At 45.6% G+C, this 21,638-nt stretch overlaps 1 protein-coding gene across 1 annotated transcript in view; it reads right to left on the reverse strand.

The window, feature by feature from the left end:
- Window positions 1–13,307: 13,307 nt before the first annotated feature.
- Window positions 13,308–21,638, reverse strand: part of VSNL1 (visinin like 1) — a 189,012-nt gene continuing 180,681 nt past the window's right edge. Inside the window, exon 4 of the mRNA XM_068280271.1 lies at window positions 13,308–14,482. Within this exon, the coding sequence (XP_068136372.1) occupies window positions 14,285–14,482 (198 nt within the window). The 3' untranslated portion in view covers window positions 13,308–14,284. The remainder of the gene's footprint in view (window positions 14,483–21,638) is intronic.

The raw sequence follows: 21,638 nt of genomic DNA on the forward strand, positions 1-21,638 counted from the left end.
CCTGTAACTAAAAAAAGTTCCCCTGGGGGTACTCACCTTGGGTGGGGAAGCCTCCGGATCCTATCGAGGCTTCCCCCATCCTCCTGTGTCCCACGGCGGTCCCGCTGTGCCCCTCCGAATAGCGGGGATGTAAATATTTACCTTCCCGGCTCCAGCGCAGGATTGGCTCTCCGCTCGGAGATAGGTGGAAATAGCCGATCGCTGTCGGTCTGCTCTACTGCGCAGGCACAAGTCTCCTGCGCCTGCGTAGTAGAGCAGACCCCGACAGAGATCGCCTATTTCCATCTATTTCCGTGCTGAAAGCCGCAACAGCGCCTCCCGCTGGAAACAGGGAAGGTAAATATATCCAGCCTTGTCAGGCTTGTCGAGGGAGGATTGCGGGACACTTTGGGGAAGCCAGCGCTGGACTGCCTGCAGCTACAGGGATGGGGGAAGCCTGATTGGGACCCTGAGGCTTCCCCTTCTCGAGGTAAGTACCCCCCAGTAGACTTTTTTTTTAGTCCAGAGTCTCTTTAAGGAGAAAACATTTTCTGGTTTATATGTTGTCAACTTAGTATTATGAGTGGTACAGAGGGAAGGTATTGTATAATTTCCTGAGCTGGTTTGGAAATATGAAATGCCGGCTTCGATCAGATTACATTTAGATTTCACAACCATTTCATGCGTTAACAGTGCAGTTCCTTTTAATAAATATTTCAACATATCCATTGACAGGAATGATAAAAACCTAAGGATCCTAGAGGTTTCATTTCACATATTTATATAGTGCTGATCATGGAACCTTCTAGGGCTAATTCACATCATTGAAGCAGAGTGGCCGTTCAATTGAACACAACGCGCACGATCGCACGCCATCTGCACTGCAAATCTCATTCACTATAGTGAATGGGTCAGCCCTGCGTTGGCCTAAAAAATGCAAGCAGCAGTGCAATAGTGCATCGCACTGTTGCGCAGCACAGCGCACATGATCTGAACGGCAGAAGTGCGATCTATGCACTTCTGCCATTCTTGCATGTCGCACACCATACGCGCTGCTGAAATGCGCATGGAATCACGTATGATGTGACCGAGGCAGTCCAATGTACCTCCAGTCAAAACAAAATAGCAAACTACACTTCCTGTTCCGAATGAAGAAGGCTGGGACTCACTGTTGATAGCACATACCAAGGCTCTGACCATAAAATGATGCATTCAAAGGGGGAGGGTGGCTTCTTGCTTATGTGACACTAAATACTGACAAATACCTGCTGGTTCAGGAAGGCAACGTCCCAGTGGTATGCTGTCCAGGCACAGCAAAGACCTGTGGTGCAGTCTTCCAGCCTTCTTCATAGCTTGGGCCTTGCTGAATACCTTCTGGTACTGTGTTAGGGAAGTCACTTTTATGCATATTGTTTTGTTCAGTACTGCTTCTCATGAAATAAAAACTATGTACCTGAGTGTAGCCGAAAGATTTGGGCGAATATAAAGATATTTTTGTACCCAATCAATAATTACAAGCCCTTATTTACTAAAATAACAGTAATATACTCTTATGACATAAATATTAAAAAGCTGAGCCCCAAAGGTAAATATTTGTGTATTTTTTTAAATGCCGTCACATTTTTTTAACAAGTGTTTTATTTTTGCAATTATGGTGGGAGGTGTTTAGAAGGGGTTAAAAACTATACAGGATTTATTTATTTTTTTTAATGTATTTTAACCACTTCAGGATTCTGCGTACGCTTAACTACGCCCCTGAATCCTGAAGTGGTTTCCATGGAAACGGCCGTTCCATGTCAGTTCACGGAGGGTGTCTCCGTGAACACCCTGCGAGCCGCCGATCGCAGCTCGCAGGGTAAATGTAAACACGCGGGGAAGATCTTCCCCGGTGTTTACATATATACGGCGCTGCGCAGCAGCAGCGCCGTAGAGGAGATCGGCGATCCCCGGCCTCTGATTGGCCGGGGATCGCCGGCATCTGATAGGCTAAAGCCTATCCTATCCGGCGCAGGACGGCTTTCCCTCCTGCGCCGCACACAGGGGACGGGAGAGGGAGGGAAGGAGGCAGAGGGAGGACTAGTGCTGCGGAGGGGGGCTTTGAGGAGCCCCCCCCCCGCTAGGCACAGCAGCGCGGCGGCGATCAGACCCCCCCAGCAGGACATCCCCCTAGTGGGGAAGAAAGGGGGGAGGTCTGATCGCCCTGCCTGATCTCTGATCTGTGCTGCGGGCTGAAGAGCCCCCGCAGCACAGATCAGCCAAACCACCCGGTATCCGGAAGTGGTTAATGTCCATTTTTTTGTCCCCTAGATGGCACTGTACACTTAATCCTGTGCACAGGAAGTGTTTTTTGTTTTTTTTAAACTCTATTTTTTACTTTACTTTTGATGAATGAACATGGCTCCTGATTGTAGCCATGCTTTTTAATTCACAGGCACTGTGATTGGCTTCAGGAACACATGTTCCCCTTCACCAATTCCAGCCAAGTCCCGCTGTGAAGGAGCCGCAAGTAACATATTGCGTGTTGTGCACATAATGCAAGTTGCGTTATATAGGTCAGAGTTTTCCAACCCCATCCTCAAGGCCCACCAACAGTACATGTTTTGCAGGAAACAACACACAATAACAGGTGAGGTAATTAGTGTTGCAGCAGAGCTGATAAACTACTTCTGTGGATTTATACAAAACATGCAGTGTTGGTGGGCCTTGAGGACAGGGTTGGGAAACACTTATGTAGGCAACCCAAGCGTTGCTAGTATAATGAAATGTATGCTTTTTGTGCAATGCATTATAGAAGCAACAGGCGTTACCTGCGTAAGGCATGCTACACATATATTCCAAGTATGATTTTCCTGGAAGCCCATAGTCTTATTTTTTACCTAAAAGTTAAAAAAAACAAGTTTGGCCTTTATTACTGTCAAGCGAAGGACTACAGTTCTTTAAACATGTTTTTTAGCCACCATACAGACAGATCTTGAATTATTGAACTTTTTTGGGCTGTTTCCTGCAATCAGACATGTTTCTTTGCATAGTATTATCAGCTCTAGGGAGAATTCCACTGTAGAGAAATGGGTATTTAGACTAGAGCACTAGATATATTAACTCTTACAGTAAGAAAGAGAAAAAAAGAAACACATAGCTTAGTTTCAAGCAGGAGTTCAGTTATGTGAAACATTCCTTCTTTCGCCTAAGGAATATTGGAAAAATTAAGCACCTCATGCCTTCCGAGGATCTTCCAACCCTAGTTCACGCCTTCATCACATCACAGATGGGCTCTTGCAAAGCCCTCTATGCAGGCCTCCCAAATAAAGACCTACACCGCCGCCTGCAGCTAGTACAGAATGCTGCTGCAAGACTGTTGAAGCTAATGGGAACTCACCTAAGGAGAGGGAGGCTCTAGGTCCCATAGAGCTTTCCCTCTCCCGGTCCTCATCATTGCGCTGGCTCCCCCGTAGCGGTATTCGACCGTTTCGGTCAAATACTGCTGTTCCCCCGCCGAAGGGAGGCTTCGGAAATGCTTCGGGAGCCAGAGTGCTCCCGAAGACGGGCCGCTGTACACTGCGCACGCGCGAGCGCCCTCTATGATGCACTCGTGTGTGCGCCGCCTGTCTTCGGGAGGACTCGGCTCCCGAAGTCCCCACGGCGGCGGATGCGAACGGGGGAGCCAGCGCAGCACTGAGGGCACCGGGAGTGGGAAGGCTCATTAGGACCGAGCCTTCCCTCTCCTTAGGTGAGTATCTGACTTTTTTAAATTTAAATATGGGGTTACATTAGCTTTAACAAGCCAACCTCGCCATTGCCACATAACACCAATCCGTTGCTCACTACAATGGCTACCCATAAAATTGAGAATCCTTTTCAAAATTGGCATGCTAACATTCAAATCCCTACACGACCTAGAGCCTGGAAACCTGAAGGATTTCTTGCAAGTGCGTCACACCACCCACAACCTAAGATCAAATGGATTCAATAACTTGACCACCCCCAGGGTCCAACAACATTTTTTTGGCGCCAGAGCTTTCTGTTATGCTGCCCCTACCCTGTGGAATGCCTTGCCAAACTTAACCAAGACAGCTCCAACACCGGACACGTTTAAAGCAAATCTGAAAAGCCACCTGTTTAGTCTGGTATTTATGATCACATAACTGTTTCCCCTGTAATACATTACTATGTACTGATCTGAGACAAGCTTATGCGCTTTGGGTCCTATAGGTGAAAAGCGTTTTACAAATGTTTAATTGTTGTTGAATGGGACTGCACATATGAAATGTTTAGCACATCCTGTGACATGTCATTTCATGTGTGGATTCACTGACCTATAGGGAAGCTCAGTTCTCAGTTTCGCATTGCTTGGGTACAGTGGCACTAGCCTGCAAAAAATACTGCTACACATGTGCCGAATGCTCCCAATTACGGGAGTGTGATTGAAGAGGCAGCAGCCAGGGCCGCGCATGCGCAGTCGCCCAGCTTCACGGGTGATGTTAAGGTTTTTGTGGCCCCAGGCGGCATATCATTTGTTGCCCCCTCCCCTAGTCAGAGACTAGCATAGATGGGTAGCAAAGGGGCAACCCCCCAGTATATGCAGCCACTCCATGTGTAGGTAGTCAAGTTGTGCCCGTCCCCCGTATAGCGCATCGGTGTTAGCTTCCTGCCGATTCCCCATTCCCAACACTCACTCGCCTGCAGATCAGCAGCAACCCGAAGAGAAGAGAGGAGCACATAATAGGCATGTGGCACACTTCAAATGCAGGAGATTGGCAATTACCTCACTTCTGCATTAGAAATGTACACAGAGGTCACTGCACCACCTCCCTCCCCTCCCCACTGATCTGAGGTCTGTGTGCGCATGCGCAGAAGAGCCTACTGGCGTGACTGAGCCAGATTACCAGTTGCTTGGCATCCTGCTGATCTTTTTGGCTGAACTAGTGTCTTAATCACACACCTGAAACAAGCATGTGGCTAATTTTGTCAGAAACATCTTTGTACTGGTTGAACTCGATGGACGTATGTCTTTTTTCAACCAAAATAACTATGTAACTATGTAACATCTGATCTGCATGCTTGTTATAAGTATATGGCTAAAAATATTAGAGGCAGAGGATCAGTAGGGCTGCCAGGCAACTGGTATTGATCAAAAGTAGATAAATATAGAAGCCTCCATATCCCTCGTACTTTAGGTATCCTTTGAATCCCTGGTTCACGCTCATGTTCTTTTAATACATATTGGGCTTGATTCACAAAGCGGTGCTAACGTAGTTAGCACGCCTAAAGACTTTTGGGCGTGATAAGCATTGTACTAAGTAGGTTAGCACCGCTTTGAGGGAAAAACTCGCGCAAACTCCGGTGCACGCGGGACGTCGCATAGGGTTTAATGGCAATGCGCGCGTAAACTTTGTGCGTGTAACTTTGCGTGCAAAACTTTGCGCGCGAGTTTATTTTATCACGCCTAAAATGAGTTTAGGCGTGATAATGGGCTTTTCACAAGCGTGCTAACAGTTAGCACAGCTTTATGAATCAAGCCCATTGTGTGGAATATATCATAAATTGCCCATATTTTGCAATCTTTGAGCTGTCCAGACCCCTCCCTCTATCTCCTCATCACACAGGAGGTAGTCAGGGAGGAGACAGGAAGTGACACCAGCTAGTCTTTGCCTGTGAACGCACAGCTGATCCTGCCCACCTGCTCCCTGGGAGGGAGTGGAGAGAGGAAGTGGGTGTGGTCAGGAGGGAGGAAGTGGGCGTGGTGATGTGATGGCTCTGTGCAGAGAAAGAAATGCCCACTCTGCTGGCAGCTCTATAGCTTGTGCACAGATCTCAGGGTCATGTGACTTGCTTGTCCCAAAAATAAATAAATAATCAAAGGAACAGCAACATCAACTGAATATTTTGTGGATAATCAGCTATTCACCTTTACTAAAAACGAGAACGGTAAATTAGGGCTTTAACAGATCCACCAAGCCTGGCCTAGATTTGACAAAAAAAATTGGCTACTTGGTAGCAAATGTGTGCAGCCCGTCTGACTAGACTACAGAACAGACTGATAAAAGGTGCATGCCATCATTTGCAGTGATGTTTTATGCATGGGTTGTCCTAGGTTTATTACAAACAGTTCTTACTGCAGATGTGTACATGCAACTCCTACCAAATTACAAAAACCGGTGGGAGACTGTGTATAGTGTTAGCAAAAATAGTTACATTTAAAGGGGACCTGAACACAGAGATTCCTCTCTGCTCTTAGGGCCCATTCACACTTGAAAGCGCAAAACGCTTACCGGCAGCGTTTTGCGTGAGTGATTTTTCAGCGGAAGAATTACTGAACACTGCGGCGATTTTTCCGCGATCGCGTTTAGCACTTCTATACCACTGAAACGGGAAATCACCTGAAAATGGTTCAGGCGACACGTTTGCGTTTCGCGATTTTGGGTGATTTGCGGCGATTCGCGCAAATCGGCCAAGTAAGAACGGGCCCATAGCGTTTGAGCGTTTTTCCGAAATCGCGACAAAATGCTCTAGTGTGAAAGGGCCCTAAAAGATCAGCAACAGCATAATAACCTTCTTTAGAAAAAACATTTCTTTGTTACAGCTGCTACAAATCCTGCAATAAATCTGCGGTGTGTCTACTTCCTGCAGATATAGGGTTAACATCCTGTGTTAACAAATTAGCTGCTCTGCAGAGGCAGCCAGCTGACACAGCTGAGAGATCAAATTACAGTTGTGATTAGTCACAGACAAGGGTAATTAGACAGGCTAAACTCTCTGAATGCATACAGGGTGAATGTCTCGCTGTTGTCCTTCTGTCCTGTGCAAGAATTCAGGTTCACTTTGAAAATGAAAATATTCTTTTTTTAATACACACATTTTGAATTTGATGCCATTCATAAGTTTCAACACAATTAGGACACTGTTTGACCTTGTTGCATTGCCTCTTCTGGTAACAACACTTAGTAAATGTTGGATATTAGTTGTTGTAGTTTTGATCATAACATTTCAAATTTTGCCTGCTGAACAATTTTATGGGCTTGATTCACAAAGCGGTGCTAACCTACTTAGCACGTCTAAAGTCTTTAGGCGCGCTAACCAGAGTGCTAAGTAGGTTAGCACCAAATTTCTGAATCAGATCGCACGCTAAGTACCGCGCGCAAAGTTTTAATGAGCACTTTGCGCGGAGCGCCCTGCGTTCTGTGCAGTGCGCTTGTAAAGTTTTACGCGCATAAAGTTTTGCGCGCGAAAAGCTCGTTTAGGCGTGCTAAGGGGGTTTTCACAGTCGTGCTAACAGTTAGCACCGCTTTGTGAATCAAGCCCTATGTCTCCTTTGTCTTTTTTTCATTTTATAATGGACCAAATATTTTATTAGGTGAGAGTTGTAGACTGCACACAAACAAGTGCGACATTGAGGCTACATTCACAGTGGGACGTTGCAGAGCTGTTTTATAAGAGCTTACCGCACTGCAATGATAAGCCTATGGGACGTTCAGAGTACGATGTTAGCATCACATTGTAATGTGTAGTGTTATGGTAATGCAAGGTATTTTTAAAGCGCTAGTGCTATAAAACCCTATGGGCCCGTTCTTACTTGGGTGATTTGCGTTAATGGCCCGTGATTAACGCAAATCGCCAAACCCAAACGTGTAGCCTGCACAATTTTTAGGTAATTTCCCGGCGATTGCGTTTCAGTGCTATAGAAGCGCTAAACGCGATCGCGGAAAAATTGAGGCAGTGTCCAGTGATTTTTAAGCGTTTAAGTGCCGAAAAATCACTCCTGCAGCGTTTTGCGCTTTTCAGTGTGAATGGGGCCTTATAACTAGGGATGATCAATGAGATGCAATTTTGGTACTTTTTCGTTAGCCGGGCGCATCCACTAGGTGGCGATAAAACTCCACCAGAATTACATCTTTCCCTACTATCCATGGCGGCCTGGAGGGGGAATAGTAATTATCGCCACCTAGTGGATGCACCCGGCTCAGTGTTGCTTGCGAATTTTCGCCAAAGCCATTTTCGCATCGAAAATCCCATTTTTGATTTCGCCGAATTTTCGCGAAAATAAGTACTATTTTCGCTTCAAAGGGCGAAATTTCGCATTAATATTTTCGCATTAATTTTCGCCTAAAGTCCGTTTTTTTCGCGTTGAATATCTAAGCCCCCTTAAAAGCTAGAATCACCAAATTTTCAGGGTATATTAAAGAGATATGTGGGTACAAGAGGAAAAGACCTTTTAGTTTTTGAGAAAATCGATTTTAAAGTTTCAAAGGAAAAAAGTATACATTTAAATGCAGTAAATGACAGTTACTTAAAGGGATTCTGTTGGAGGGGGTCGGGGTAAAATGAGTTGAAGTTACCCGGGGGTTCTAATGGTCCCCCACAGACATCCTGTGCCCACGCAGCCACTCCCCAATGCTCTGGCCCCGCCTCTGGTTCACTTCTGGAATTTCAGACTTTAAAGTCTGAAAACCACTGCGCCTGCGTTGCCGTGTCCTCACTCCCGCTGATGGTACCAGGAGCATACTGCGCAGGCCCAGTATGGTCTGTGCTTGCGCCGTGGGCTCCTGGTGACATCAGGGGAAGCGAGGACATGGCAACGCAGGCGCAGTGGTTTTCAGACTTTAAAGTCTGAAATTCCAGAAGTGAACCGGAGGCAGGGCCGGAGCATTGGGGAGTGGCTGCGCGGGCACAGGATGCCTGCGGGGGACCATTAGAAGCCCCAGGTAACTTCAACTAATTTTCCCCCGACTCCCCCCCCCCTACAGTATCCCTTTAAGCAAACCTAGAGGTAGTGTAAAATTACTAATATCAAAAGAAAGGGCCAAGTGCCAAGTGCAAACTGCCAAGTGCAAAGGGCCAAGTGCAAGGGCAAAGTGCAAAGGGCCAAGTGCAAAGGGCCAAGTGCATAGGCAAAGGCCCAAGTGCAAAGGGCCAAGTGCAAAGGCCCAAGTGCAAAGGGCCAATTGCACGTGCAAAGGGCCAAGTGCAAAGGGCCAAGTGCAAAGGGCCAAGTGCAAAGGCAAAGGGCCAATTGCAAGTGCAAAGGGCCAAGTGCAAAGGCAAAGGGCCAAGTGCAAAGGGCCAAGTGCAAGTGCAAAGGGCCAAGTGTCAAATGAAAAGGGCCAAGTGCAAAGGCAAAGGGCCAAGAGCCAAGGGCTCTTTGCACTTGGCCCTTTGCACTTGGCCCTTTTCATTTGACCCTTGGCCCTTTGCACTTGCACTTGGCCGTTTGCACTTGGCACTTGTTCTTGGCACTTGGCCCTTCGACCTTTGCACTTTGCAGTTAGCACTTGGCACTTGCTCTTGGCACTTGGCCCTTTGCACTTGGCACTCGGCCCTTTGCACTTGGCAGTTTGCACTTGGCACTTAGCCCATGGCACTTACACTTGGCCCTTTCTTTTGATATTAGTAAATTTACACTACTGCTAGGTTTGCTACAGTAACTGTCATTTACTGCATTTAAATGTATACTTTTTTCCTTTGAAACTTTAAAGTCGATTTTCTCAAAAACTATAAGGTCTTTTTGAAAAATTTCTTTTTCCTCTTGTACCCACATATCTCCTTAATATACCCTGCAAATTTAGTGATTCTAGCTTGTAAGGGGGCTTAGAAATTCCACGCGAAAAAAACGGACTTTAGGCGAAAATTAATGCGAAAATATTCGGCAAATTTTCGCCTTTCGAAACGAAAATAGTACTTATTTTCGCGAAAATTCGGCGAAAAGAATATTTGCATTTTCGCTCATCACTGGCCCCGGCTAACGGAAAAGTACCCGAATATGCAAATAGCTAATTTATATGCAAATATATGCAGCTTGAAAATGGACCAATCAATTTAAACCTTGGTTTACTGGTACTGTATTTACACAAAAATTTGCATAAATTTGCATCAACTCTGAAAAATGTGCATCTCATTGATCATCCCTACTTATAACATTGCTAATGCTCACTTTTAAACTGTATGATAATTGCAAGCTGGATTGTCCCACTTATGTATTTCATTAAACATTTTCCTTAGGACACTTTTAGGCCTGGAATCCACTGAAATCAGCAAACGCAAAACGCAAACGCTAGCGTTTTGTCTGAGCGGTTTGCAAGCGGATTCATGCGCGTTTTTTGTCGTGTTTTGCAACATTGTATTTTTTTGCTCAAAATTTGACAAAAGAAAGTGAAAATGGACGCGCATCTAACCAAGATTCACCTGACATTGCATAGGGCTAATAAGCCTCTCAAAGGCACAACTGTGCTCATTGCAGTAGAACAGGTGCAAAAGAACCAATGCATCTCACAATACAAATAATGGAAGCAAACGTATGCATTAACATTATTAACTTATTAGGGGTCCTTACCCTTCTCTTATTGAGAGAGACATCAGTTCAACAGCAGGGACGGCTCGTGCAGCCTTCTCTCGGGGTCCCCACCCTAACCTATGTTTAAAATCACCCAGCGATATGGGAACATGCTAGCAGCATAGTCTTGGGAGCATGTTCCCATATCGCTGGGTGATTTTAAACATAGGTTAGGGTGGGGACCCCGAGAGAAGGCTGCACGAGCCGTCCCTGCTGTTGAACTGATGTCTCTCTCAATAAGAGAAGTGTAAGGACCCCTAATAAGTTAATAATGTTAATGCATAAGTTTGCTTCCATTATTTGTATTGTGAGATGCATTGGTTCTATTGCACCTGTTCTACTGCAATGAGCACAGTTGTGCCTTTGAGAGGCTTATTAGCCCTATGCAATGTCAGGTGCATCTTGGTTAGATGCGCGTCCATTTTCACTTTCTTTTGTCAAATTATTGTATTTTTTTGCCCAGCGGGTGCGTAGCGTTTTGCGTTTTTATCCTGATTGGTCCTGTGAATTATTTTTAATTTTGTTACAGTGTGCTGAACCGCAAAACGATAGCAAAACCGCTCAGTTTAGGTTTTGCTGAGCGTTTCTGCTAGCGTTTCAATACTTTACATTGAAGCGCTAACGCTCCCAAAATGCTGCAGGTCCTGCGTTTGCGTTTCTGGGAAACGCAAACGCTCCTGTGGAAGTTGCCCCATCCATTAACATTAGCCCAGCGTTTTGGCAAACTGCTAGCGTATCGCAGTGCTGCCAAAACGCTGCCAAAAGCGCTCCTGTGGGTTCCAGCCCTGAGAGCTGCTTCAGGTCTCATTACATTTAGGCTAGATTCACAGTGGGACGTTGCGTTTTGATGCCACGTTAAAGTCGCACCGCAAGCTTACAACGCAACGCGCCCAAAAAGTGGCAACGCAGCGTTACCGTCGCATACAGCAGATACAGTAAAAAATACAGGCAATGAAAAGTATGCTTCCAAGTCATTACTGAGCATGTGCAAACAGTCCAACGCAGCTAATAACGTGTATAACGCACTGCATGCAGTACTTTTACTTAACGTGCAGCGTTAGTCACTAACGTAACGTGTGCACTGTGAACGGGGCATTGATTTTTCATTGCAGTGAGTTATTCTGCGTTAAATGCTGTTTTAACGTGCGACTTTAACGTCCCACTGTGAACTTAGCCTTACTTGGGCCCAGAAAGGGCAGGTGTGTTTTTGAATCATGGCTTAAAGTGTTCATAAGCCCATGTAAGGATTTCCACTACAGAATCAACCCAAAAAGCTGTGAGATGCTATGTTTTTTCATTTTTTTCGAGCTATACAACTTTTCCAGACTTTTTGTTAAAATTTTTCAAAGCAAGGTGCTGGCATCAAATTTAAAATGAGTATGTATCCAGCCTAAAATAATAAATTATCTCAGTTTTGACATTTGGTATGTTGTACTATATTTAATAAAGGATTTAAATTATTTACAAATCACTGCATTCTGCTTGTATTTACATTTTGCACCGTGTCACAACTCTTTTGGAAATGGGACTGTACTTTGCATAACCACCCTTTCGGCAACCTTTGCTAAGGGCTCGTTTCCACTAGTGCGGTGCGGAATCGCCTGCATTCCACCGCGGACAAAATCGCATGCGGGTGCGATTCCGCATGCGTTTTTGCCGCGATTTCGCATGCGATTCCGCATAGGTAAGGCTGTATGCGATTTTAACCATGTCACAGCCTGAGTGAAATAACATTAATACCTATGCGAAATCGCATGCGATTTCGCGTCAAAAAACGCATGGTCACCCCGCATGCGATTTCCCTATTAGTTACATTAGCGGCGATTCGCGCACATTCCTTCTGCAGGCGAAATCTGACGGCCCTGCCGTGCAGATTTCTGCCGCACCAAAAAACGCTGCCGCAGCCGCACAAGTGGAAACAGCCCCATCCACTTACATTACCTATGCGAATCCGCGTGCAGTGCCCGCATGCGGATTCGCTATAGTGGAAACGGGCCCTAAGAGCTGATATGATCCAGGAAAGAGAATAGAAAGTTTTCCACCAAATTTCAGGCAATGCTTATAAAACCACACCAGATTTTATGGATTACTCAGATCTAGGGATAGTCATTGAGAGGCAAATCATTTTGAGTTGGTGCAGCATTATGCAAATTTTGAATGCAAATGTATACATGGTTGAAAATGAGCCAATCAAATCCTGCTGAGGTCAAATTCGATTGGTCACCTGCATACATTTTCATACAAAATTTGCATCAAATCAAAATTATTTGCATCTCACTGACCATGCCTACTGAGATCATCCACTGTGTGTAAAAGGCTTAAAGCCTGGTACACACCTTCAATTTTGATTGGCCAATCACTGACCAATTGTACCACCTCCATGTAGAATGAGAGTTTACCTATACAATCTGCTCTTAGGCCTAGTGCACACCAGAGCGGTTCGGCTGCGGTTTGCGATCCGCTTGCGCGTGCGGATCCGCTAGGGTAATGTATTTCAATGGGGTGGGTCACACCAGAGCGGGAGGCGTTTTGCAGAAACGCATACTCCCGGGCTGCTGCAGATTTTGGATTGCGGATGCGTTTCTGCCTCAATGTTAAGTATAGGAAAACCGCAAACCGCTCTGAAAAACGGTACTTCAGAGCGGTTTGCCAGGCATTTTTTGTTACAGTAGCTGTTCAGTAACAGCTTTACTGTAACAATACATGAAATCTACTACACCAAAAATGCTTCACAAAACCGCAAAACGCTAGGTGAAACGCTACAGAAAAATAAGAAAAAGCGTTTCAAAATCTGCTAGCATTTTGCGGATCTGCTAGCGGTTTTTGGTGTGCACCAGGCCATAGTATTCAAAATCTATTGACCCTCATACTACATGGAAGTGGTCAAATTGGCCAGTCATTGCCCAATAAAAATTGTATACCAGGCTCAACACAAGCCCTGGATCCATTCATTAATAATAACCTCCAGCCTTGCAACAGATTAGACATATTGTGTGGAAAAGAGTCAAATGGTATAAATTATTTATTTGGGGACATATATTGCAACCTCCTTTGAAAATTCAGTCAGAAATCATCAAATACATCTGTTTTGGGACAGATTAATACTGCGTTTGCTCCCACTGAAACAACAGCTCCTCTGTCTCGGTCATATAGGCATCTTATGTTTGGGTACATGTATGCATATATAGTATTTATATACATAAACATACATATCCGCTTGGCTGAAACTTCTATATATATACACATACATCGCGTTCTCTCTTTATATATATATATACTTCTGTAAATTTATATTTTTTGGGGTGGAAGGATTCAATGGGACTTGCATGTTTGTTCGTACTCGGTTCTTCTCTTGATTGCGGATTTGTCAAGGGTGCAAATGAGGTAAGAATTAAGGCAAACCTAAGAGGCATGCAAATGAATCAACATTTAAATTTCACCGACATCACGAGCACAGGTGTGTGGAGAGGGGACGGGGGGGAAACGGGCAGATCCATGAACGGAGAGGTTCGTGTCCCTCCGCCTTGCTGGAACTACTTTACAGCAGGTGAAATGGAATTGGTCGGAACAGTAACATCGCCATGGCAATCAGTGTCATCACTAACCACTAACACACAGAAGGAGACACACAGCGAGCATCAGTAAAACAATAAATAATATTATGCAGTACGTTACTGATGCACAAGCTTAAGGGACTTATGAAATTACATTGCACACTTCACATTGTGGCAGTCATTTTTTTCCATATTTTTCTCTTTTTTTTTAATATATATATATATATATTATATACTTTTAAAATTCTTTAGCAAATGACATTCTCATGCACACGAGTGTCTCAAACACAAGAAGCAAGTCCATTTATAGGTAGTCCAAGCAAATATTTTTGTAATTTTTTTGTTTTTCGGTATTTCGTCGTGGAGATAGCTGCAAACTGAATGGAACATTGACATTTCTGTGCAGTCCGAGTGCTCTTGGGCGACCTCATTTTTGAATGTCGCACTGGAGCAGTAATACGATGGAAGGGTCGCTCTTGGCGGCTTCTTTGAACTCGTCCAGCGTGATCTGGTCGTCTTTGTTCTTGTCCATCTTGCTGAAGATCTTGTCTACCCTCTGCTCGGGCGTTAGGCCGTCCTCGTTCATTTTCATCATGATCACAGTGCCCACCATTTTATAAATAGCCTGGGGACAGAAGACGAGAGAGTCATTAGTCACATTAGTCTATGTGGAGTGAGTTTCATGGTATGGAGAGAAAGATGAAAGTCCACATAGCAAAACTGAAAATGTAGCCATTTCTGCTGTAGGAATGGACATGGAAAACTGGATTTATCTATACAGTATGTTTTGGTGGAACAGACTATTTCTTCCTTTTACTTTTTATTGCCTCCTCCTGTCACAGACATCAAACCCCCCCAAGTCTCTGGCATCAGATGTAACATAATGCATTATACAAACTGATGCAAAGACACAATTTCTGACCAGCCTACATCTTTCTCTCCCACAATTCCCTGCACTGCATCCAACAATGTCCTAAAACTCCCTGCACTAGACCCCACAATTCCCTGCTTGGTATCCCACAATTCCCTGCTGTATCCCACAATTCCTTGCACTGTATCTTACAACTCCCTGAGCAATGTCCCAAAACTCCTTGCACTGTAACCCACAATTCTCTGCACAATATCCTACAACTCCCTGCACTGTACCCCACAATTCCCTGTAATGTATCCCACAACCATTCATACTGAATCCCACATCTCCCCGTGCTCTTTCCTACAATTCTTTGCCCTGTATCCCACAAGTCCCTGCAGTGTATCATACAACTCTCTGTGCAATGTCCCACAACTCCCTGCACTGTACCCCACAACTCCCTGCACTGTACCCCACAATTCCCTGTAATGTATCCCACAACCATTCATACTGAATCCCACATCTCCCCGTGCTCTTTTCTACAATTCTTTGCCCTGTATCCCACAAGTCCCTACAGTGTATCATACAACTCCCTGTGCAATGTCCCACAACTCCCTGCACTGTACCCCACAACTCCCTGCACTGTACCCCACAACTCCCTGCACTGTACCCCACAATTTCCTGTACTGTATCCTACAACTCCTCGTGCAATGTACCAAAACTCCCTGCACAGTATCCCACAATTCCCTGCACTACATCCTACAACTCCTCGTGCAATTGCCCAAAACCCCCTGCACTGTACCCCACAATCCCCTGCACTGCTTTCCACAACCATTCACACTGAATCCCACATCTTCCTATGCTCCGTCCCACAATTCCTTGCCCTGTATTCCACAAGTCCCTGCAATGTATCTTACAACTCTCTGTGCAATGTCTCAAAACTCTGCACTGTACCGCACAGTTCCCTGCACTGTACCCCACAATTACCTGCAATTTATCCTACAACACACCGTGTAACGTCACAAAACTCCCTGCACAATGCGCTGTATCCCACAACCATTCACACTAAATCCTACATCTCTCTGTGATCTTTCCCACGATACCTTGCTCCATATCCCACAAGTCTCTGCCGTATATGTCTCAACACTCCCCACATGGAATACCACAACTCTGCATGAAGATGAGCTGGCTTGTGGTCCCGAGATGAGTACCCCTAGGGGCATTTTTTAATACAGAGTCTCTTTAAAAGACTGCAGTTTCCAGTCAGCCCAGGAGTGGTGCAGGATGGTCCTAAGTGTCCTAAAGCACAATTAGACCTGTATCATAGGTCACCACATCTGGTGGGTCTGTATACATCGAGTGTGGTGATGGTGATTTTTCATGATCCCTGGAAAGTGTATCAACCCTATTAAGTGAAATAGAAGCTTCTGGATACCTGTAGACTGTAATGGCCGGGTGCAATATTGTTGAGCAGCGCTATCCTTTTGCTTTTTGGACTTTTTGAATTGATATAAAGGAGGCAATCCAATATAAATAGTGAACTAGATCTGTGCAGCACAAGACTTCTAAAAAAATGATACAAGTTTTCTTGGCAGAATACAACTTCTGAGGGCAGGGAGAGATGAAATACATGATCTATTGACACTGAACTAGAGACGGTCAAACATTCAACCTACTTTGTAAATGTTTAAATATAACAGAAAACACTGGGATACTTTAAAAAGTCGTTTTTAGGAGTAGGAGGAAAAATATAATTGTTTATCTCACCAGTTTATTTTCACCTCGCGTTCACTTGAAATAAATCTAAATCAACTGACTGGAAAGCTGAGAAAACACAAAGTGGACCTTCCACAACCAGGAATACATTTCTACTGCTCGATGAGCGTTGAATAAGCCCAACTGAGTTGCTATAGGACCATAATAACGCGTTACTGTCCATTTACCAGTATCCACAACAAGGAAATAAATGCTATCAATGTATAACTTTCCACGGCTGAGAAACCAGCAAATGCACTTTCCTGTCCTTAATGACCCAATCTGATTAATGCTGTTAATTAGGCACTGAATTCCGACGTGCTGAGATTCTTTAAGACTTTAATCCCAGCAGCGGCGCAGAGACTCTGGTTCAGTGAACCTCAGCACAGTTGTGGGTTCGGTGAACTGGGGGCACCAGCGCCAATGTTTGTTTAGCACAGTAGAGAGGGGGCTGTAGCCTCCTCCCGGCCGTGCTAATGACGGCTCTCAGCGTCTGCAGGCCCCTCAGAAGGAGTCATTTGGTGGCAATGCGTATCGCGCGTGGCAGAACCCCTTCAGAGAAAACGAGATGACGAGATTAGCTGAAAGCGCTCCGGTCGCTGAACTGGGGCGCCAGGGAATCTCGGCAACATTAAATTGGGTCACGCTAAGAGGTTATTCATGACTCCGTCGCTTGGCACAGAAATCTGCATTTCTCAGTAACAAGAATACATTTGGAAAAAAACAAAAGATGAAATGGCCAGAAGTGAAGGCAGAAAGTTCTCCAGTGTAATCTTTTCATTCAGGTTACGTAAGAGAGGCAGCGGGCCTAATTTACTAAGCACAGCTGGAGAATATTGGAGACTGTATAACTGGTTTACGGCGGCCTCTGTGGGGGATGGGGGGTGTCATAAGGATATGTATTGATTTGGTGAGTTTAGTTTTTGGTGCCGCTCAGAACAGGTCATGTGACCATTCTGGATGTTTCTGAGCATCTCTTTCATTGACTGCCTATCTTTAACCAATCCCCTAATGGTAAATTCCCTTCCTGATACTTTACCCTAACCTTGTCCCCCAATGCCAATTCCCCTCCCTGATGCCTATTCCTATCCCCCAATGTGCATCCCCTTCCTGACCCCTAACCCTAACCTCAACCCCTAATTTTAATTCCCATTCCTGATGCCACATCTCGTTGATGCCTCATCTCCTAATGCTTGTTTCCATTCCTGATGCCTAACCCTAACCTCATCCCCTAATGCTAATTTTCATTCCTGATGCCTAACCCTAACCTCATCCCCTAATGCTAATTTTCATTCCTGATGCCTAACCCTAACCTCATCCCCTAATGCTAATTTTCATTCCTGATGCCTAACCCTAACCTCATCCCCTAATGCTAATTCCTGATGGGGATGAGAATTAGCACTATGCCACACACCTCTGTAATACCACACACCTCTCTAATACCCACCTGATCGGGTCCTGCGTCTGTGTGGTATAGCGGACCCAATCGGGCTAGTATATTTCTGATGGAGCTCATCGAAAGCTGCTACTGCGTCTGAGCTGGAGCATGGAAGAATATACTTCAGCCGCTTCTGCGACTGCGCGGCTGGTTTTTCGGGGGCTGCCAGTGCTGGATTCCAGAGGGTGAAGAGGACGGGGGAAGTGGAGCTGAAATGCCCATGAACTTGTGCTGTCTGTGCTGGGCAACTTTTTATTTAAGAGTTCTGTTTCTACAACCTTGGCACAGCGGCACTAATCACTGAAGTTTATATGTTCCGGGATCATCGCCTTGTGTCCTACAGCAGATGTAGCAGAGCAAGCTGTGACTGCCTCATCGCACACCAGGAAGTAAGGCAGATGCACAGAGCTCTGAAATCCAGGCTGTGTACAGCAAAGCAGGGTAGCTTCAGGCCAGAAGAAATGATTTACTTTGACACTCCCAAGTCCTGCTGTTTTTCTTCTTTTTCAGCACCCAAGGCCCTGGCATTTGTCGCCTTTCACTGGTGGGTATTACAGCGGTGTGTGGCCAAACAGGTCAGCTGATCAGGCTGCCAGGGCCAATACAGACATGTGAACAGGTCATACATCGACTACCACACTTGTCTGCAGACTGGATCAGGACTGGCAGGGGAACCTGTGAACTCACAGGAAAAACTGGACAGATTCTAGGAACATTGAGTTTGTCTTAGGGCACAGCTTCTTCTCCCTCTCCTCTCTCTGTGGCAGAGGAGTCCTGCCATTCAGCTGGCTACAGCTACTAATTCAGGCATATATGCTCAAAATGATCGAATCTGTCAAAAACACTGTTTTTTTATTGAACTGTCTTCAGTCCATTCACCAGGAATTCATTGTGAAGGTGTGGGCCTGCAGCAGTGAGGCTCAGTACACTACGGCCCATTCCTCTCACAGTGCAGAATCACAAGCTCTGCAACCTCCAGGCACATAGTAAGTGAACCGTGTAAGAAATACATTACTATGCAGGGACAATGCTCCAGCGAACTGTCACAATGCTCTGCTAATGCATTCATAATCTCATGAATTATAGACTTGATGGTGCAGAATATGACAAACACATTCATTTTAAATAGCACCTGGAGGGGATGCAGTACATCATTTGTCATTACTGTTCCCATATGCAGTAAGCAGGCAGGGAACCTATAGCTCTGCACCCAGGGATGCCTGTGTGTAGTTGCTGCACAACTCACCTCACAACCACAATGATGTACTGTGCAGCATGCTTGTACTATAAAGCCACTTGTGTCCGATGCAATATCTCTGGCCTGCTTCCATCACTCTTCTCATCTGTGCTACTTAAATGAGCCCCTGAGGAGTTGCCAGGGCAACGAAACGTTGGGCGGAGCCACGGAGTGACGTCACAGCGCACGACGCTCGCTGGACGCGGCGGGATTGTCTGTGTGCAGCAGGCTCGGTATCTTTTAGAGCACTAGCCAGTAAGATATTGCGGAGAGGGACGCTAAATGACAGAGGCGTGCGCCTTGTCACCAGCTTAGTGCATCTCATCTCTGCATACCCCTGTACCTGGAATCAGGTAGCTTGTAAAACAAGGGGATGGCTGTGTTTTTCATTTTTGATGAAGTTTTCTGACCCAATGAGTGGTTATACACCACTGATCTGTTTTTAACTTTTTTTAAAAATAAACTGGTACGCTTTTACGCGATGTGGAATCCGCTTTTTGCTTACACAGACTGGGAATAGCCAAGAGAGGACTGCCAGAGAGGCTGCGGGGTGGCCAATACCCCGAATGCGAGCATTGGCCTTGGAGGCCTAGAAGTCTGGTGAGTCTTTCCCCGAAGGGGGGGCTTTTTCATTATATGACATATTTGCTGTGTCTAAGAAGGAACAGGCAGAGAAGAGCGCTTAACCATTTTTACTGAAGAACATAATAGGCAGTGCAGCTAGAAGGGGAGGGGTAAACATGGCGCTTGGTTCCCTTTAACCACTTAACAACCACGGTCAGCCGATCGGCGGACCTAGGCGTTAAGTGGTTTTACATGGAAACGGCCGCTCGTTCGTGCGGCCTTTCCATGTCAGTTCACGGAGGGTGTCTCCGTGAACAGCCTGCGAGCCTCCGATTGCGGCTCGCAGGTGAAATGTAAACATGCGGGAAAGAAATCCCCGCTGTTTACCTCATACGGCGCTGCTGCGCAGCAGCGCCGTTAAGGAGATCGGCGATCCCCGGCCTCTGATTGGCCGGGGATCGCCGCATTCTGATAGGCTGAAGCCTATTAGAGGTGGCGCAGGATGGATCTCCGTCCTGCGCCGCCCATAGCCTGCGGGAGAGGGAGGGAAGGACGGCGAGGCTGAGAATCGCTGCGGAGGGGGGCTTTGAAGAGCCCCCCCCCCCGCAAGGCACAAATAGCCGGTGGCGATCAGACCCCCCCAGCAGGACATCCCCCTAGTGGGGAAAAAAGGGGGGAAATCTGATCGCCTTGGCTGATTCCTGATCTGTGCTGTGGGCTAGAGAGCCCACGCAGCACAGATCTGCGCCAAATCCCCTGGTCCTTAACTGGTTAAAGAGGAACTCCAGTGAAAATAATGTAGTAAAAAAAAGTGCTCCATTTTTTACCATAATTATGTATAAATGATTTAGTCAGTGTTTGCTCATTGTAAAATCTTTCCTCTCCCCGATTTACATTCTGACATTTATTACATGGTGACATTTTTACTGTGGGCAGGTTATGTAGCTGCTCCTAGCTGTTTTGGCTGTTACAGATAGCTGTAAACAGCTAATTCCTGTCTGTGAACCTTGTTACATTGTGGCAGTTTGGCCAGAGTACCGTGGTCCCAGAGCTTCTTGTGGGAGGGGTTTCAGCACAAAATCAGTCATACAGCGCCCCCTGATGGTCTGTTTGTGAAAAGCATTATATTTTTTATGTGAAAGGGGGTATCAGCTACTGATTGGGATAAAGTTCAATTCTTGGTTGGAGTTTCTCTTTAAGACAGAAGGAAAGTGACAATGAACAGCAGAGCAGCATTTGGGCTTATATGCAAGGATTCACTGTAGAGTCACTTTACAGCAGAACACTAATGAATGCTGAACATTTATACTAGCTTTTTTTTTTTTTTTCTTATACCCGTCTTGGTCCAAGTTCACCTTTCTTCCCATTGGCCCATAGAAATACTAGCTAAACCACCACCTTCTAACTACCAACACATGGTAGCTGGGCACGGCTTAAGTGAAGCAGGACCACTCCTACATGTAAAATTCTGGTTTTAAGGACAGCTGTGATGAGAGGTATATGGAGGCTGCCATATTTATTTCCTTAAGCAATACCAGTTGCCTGGCTATCCTGCTGGTCCTCTGCCTCTAATACTTTTAGTCATAGACCCTGAACAAGCATGCAGCAGATCAGGAGTTTCTGACATTATTGTCAGATCTTACAAGATAAGCTGCATGCTTGTTTCTTGTGTTATTCAGACATTACTGCAGCCAAATAGATCAGCAGGGCTGCCAGGCAACTGGTATTGTTTATTAGGAAATAAATATGGCAGCCTCCATATCCCTCTCGCTTCAGTTGTCTTTTAAAGGCACGTATGACAGGGCATCCAATGACCTCTGGTGAATCCAAACACCACCCCTTCATTGTTCCAGCTTTCTGGGCCTTCTGATTGGAGAGTAAGAGGTGATGTACACAATGAACTTCAATGGCGTACAAACAATTAAGTTCCCTTTCAC

Source organism: Hyperolius riggenbachi, chromosome 4, assembly GCF_040937935.1.
Source record: "Hyperolius riggenbachi isolate aHypRig1 chromosome 4, aHypRig1.pri, whole genome shotgun sequence".
NCBI lineage: Eukaryota > Metazoa > Chordata > Amphibia > Anura > Hyperoliidae > Hyperolius > Hyperolius riggenbachi.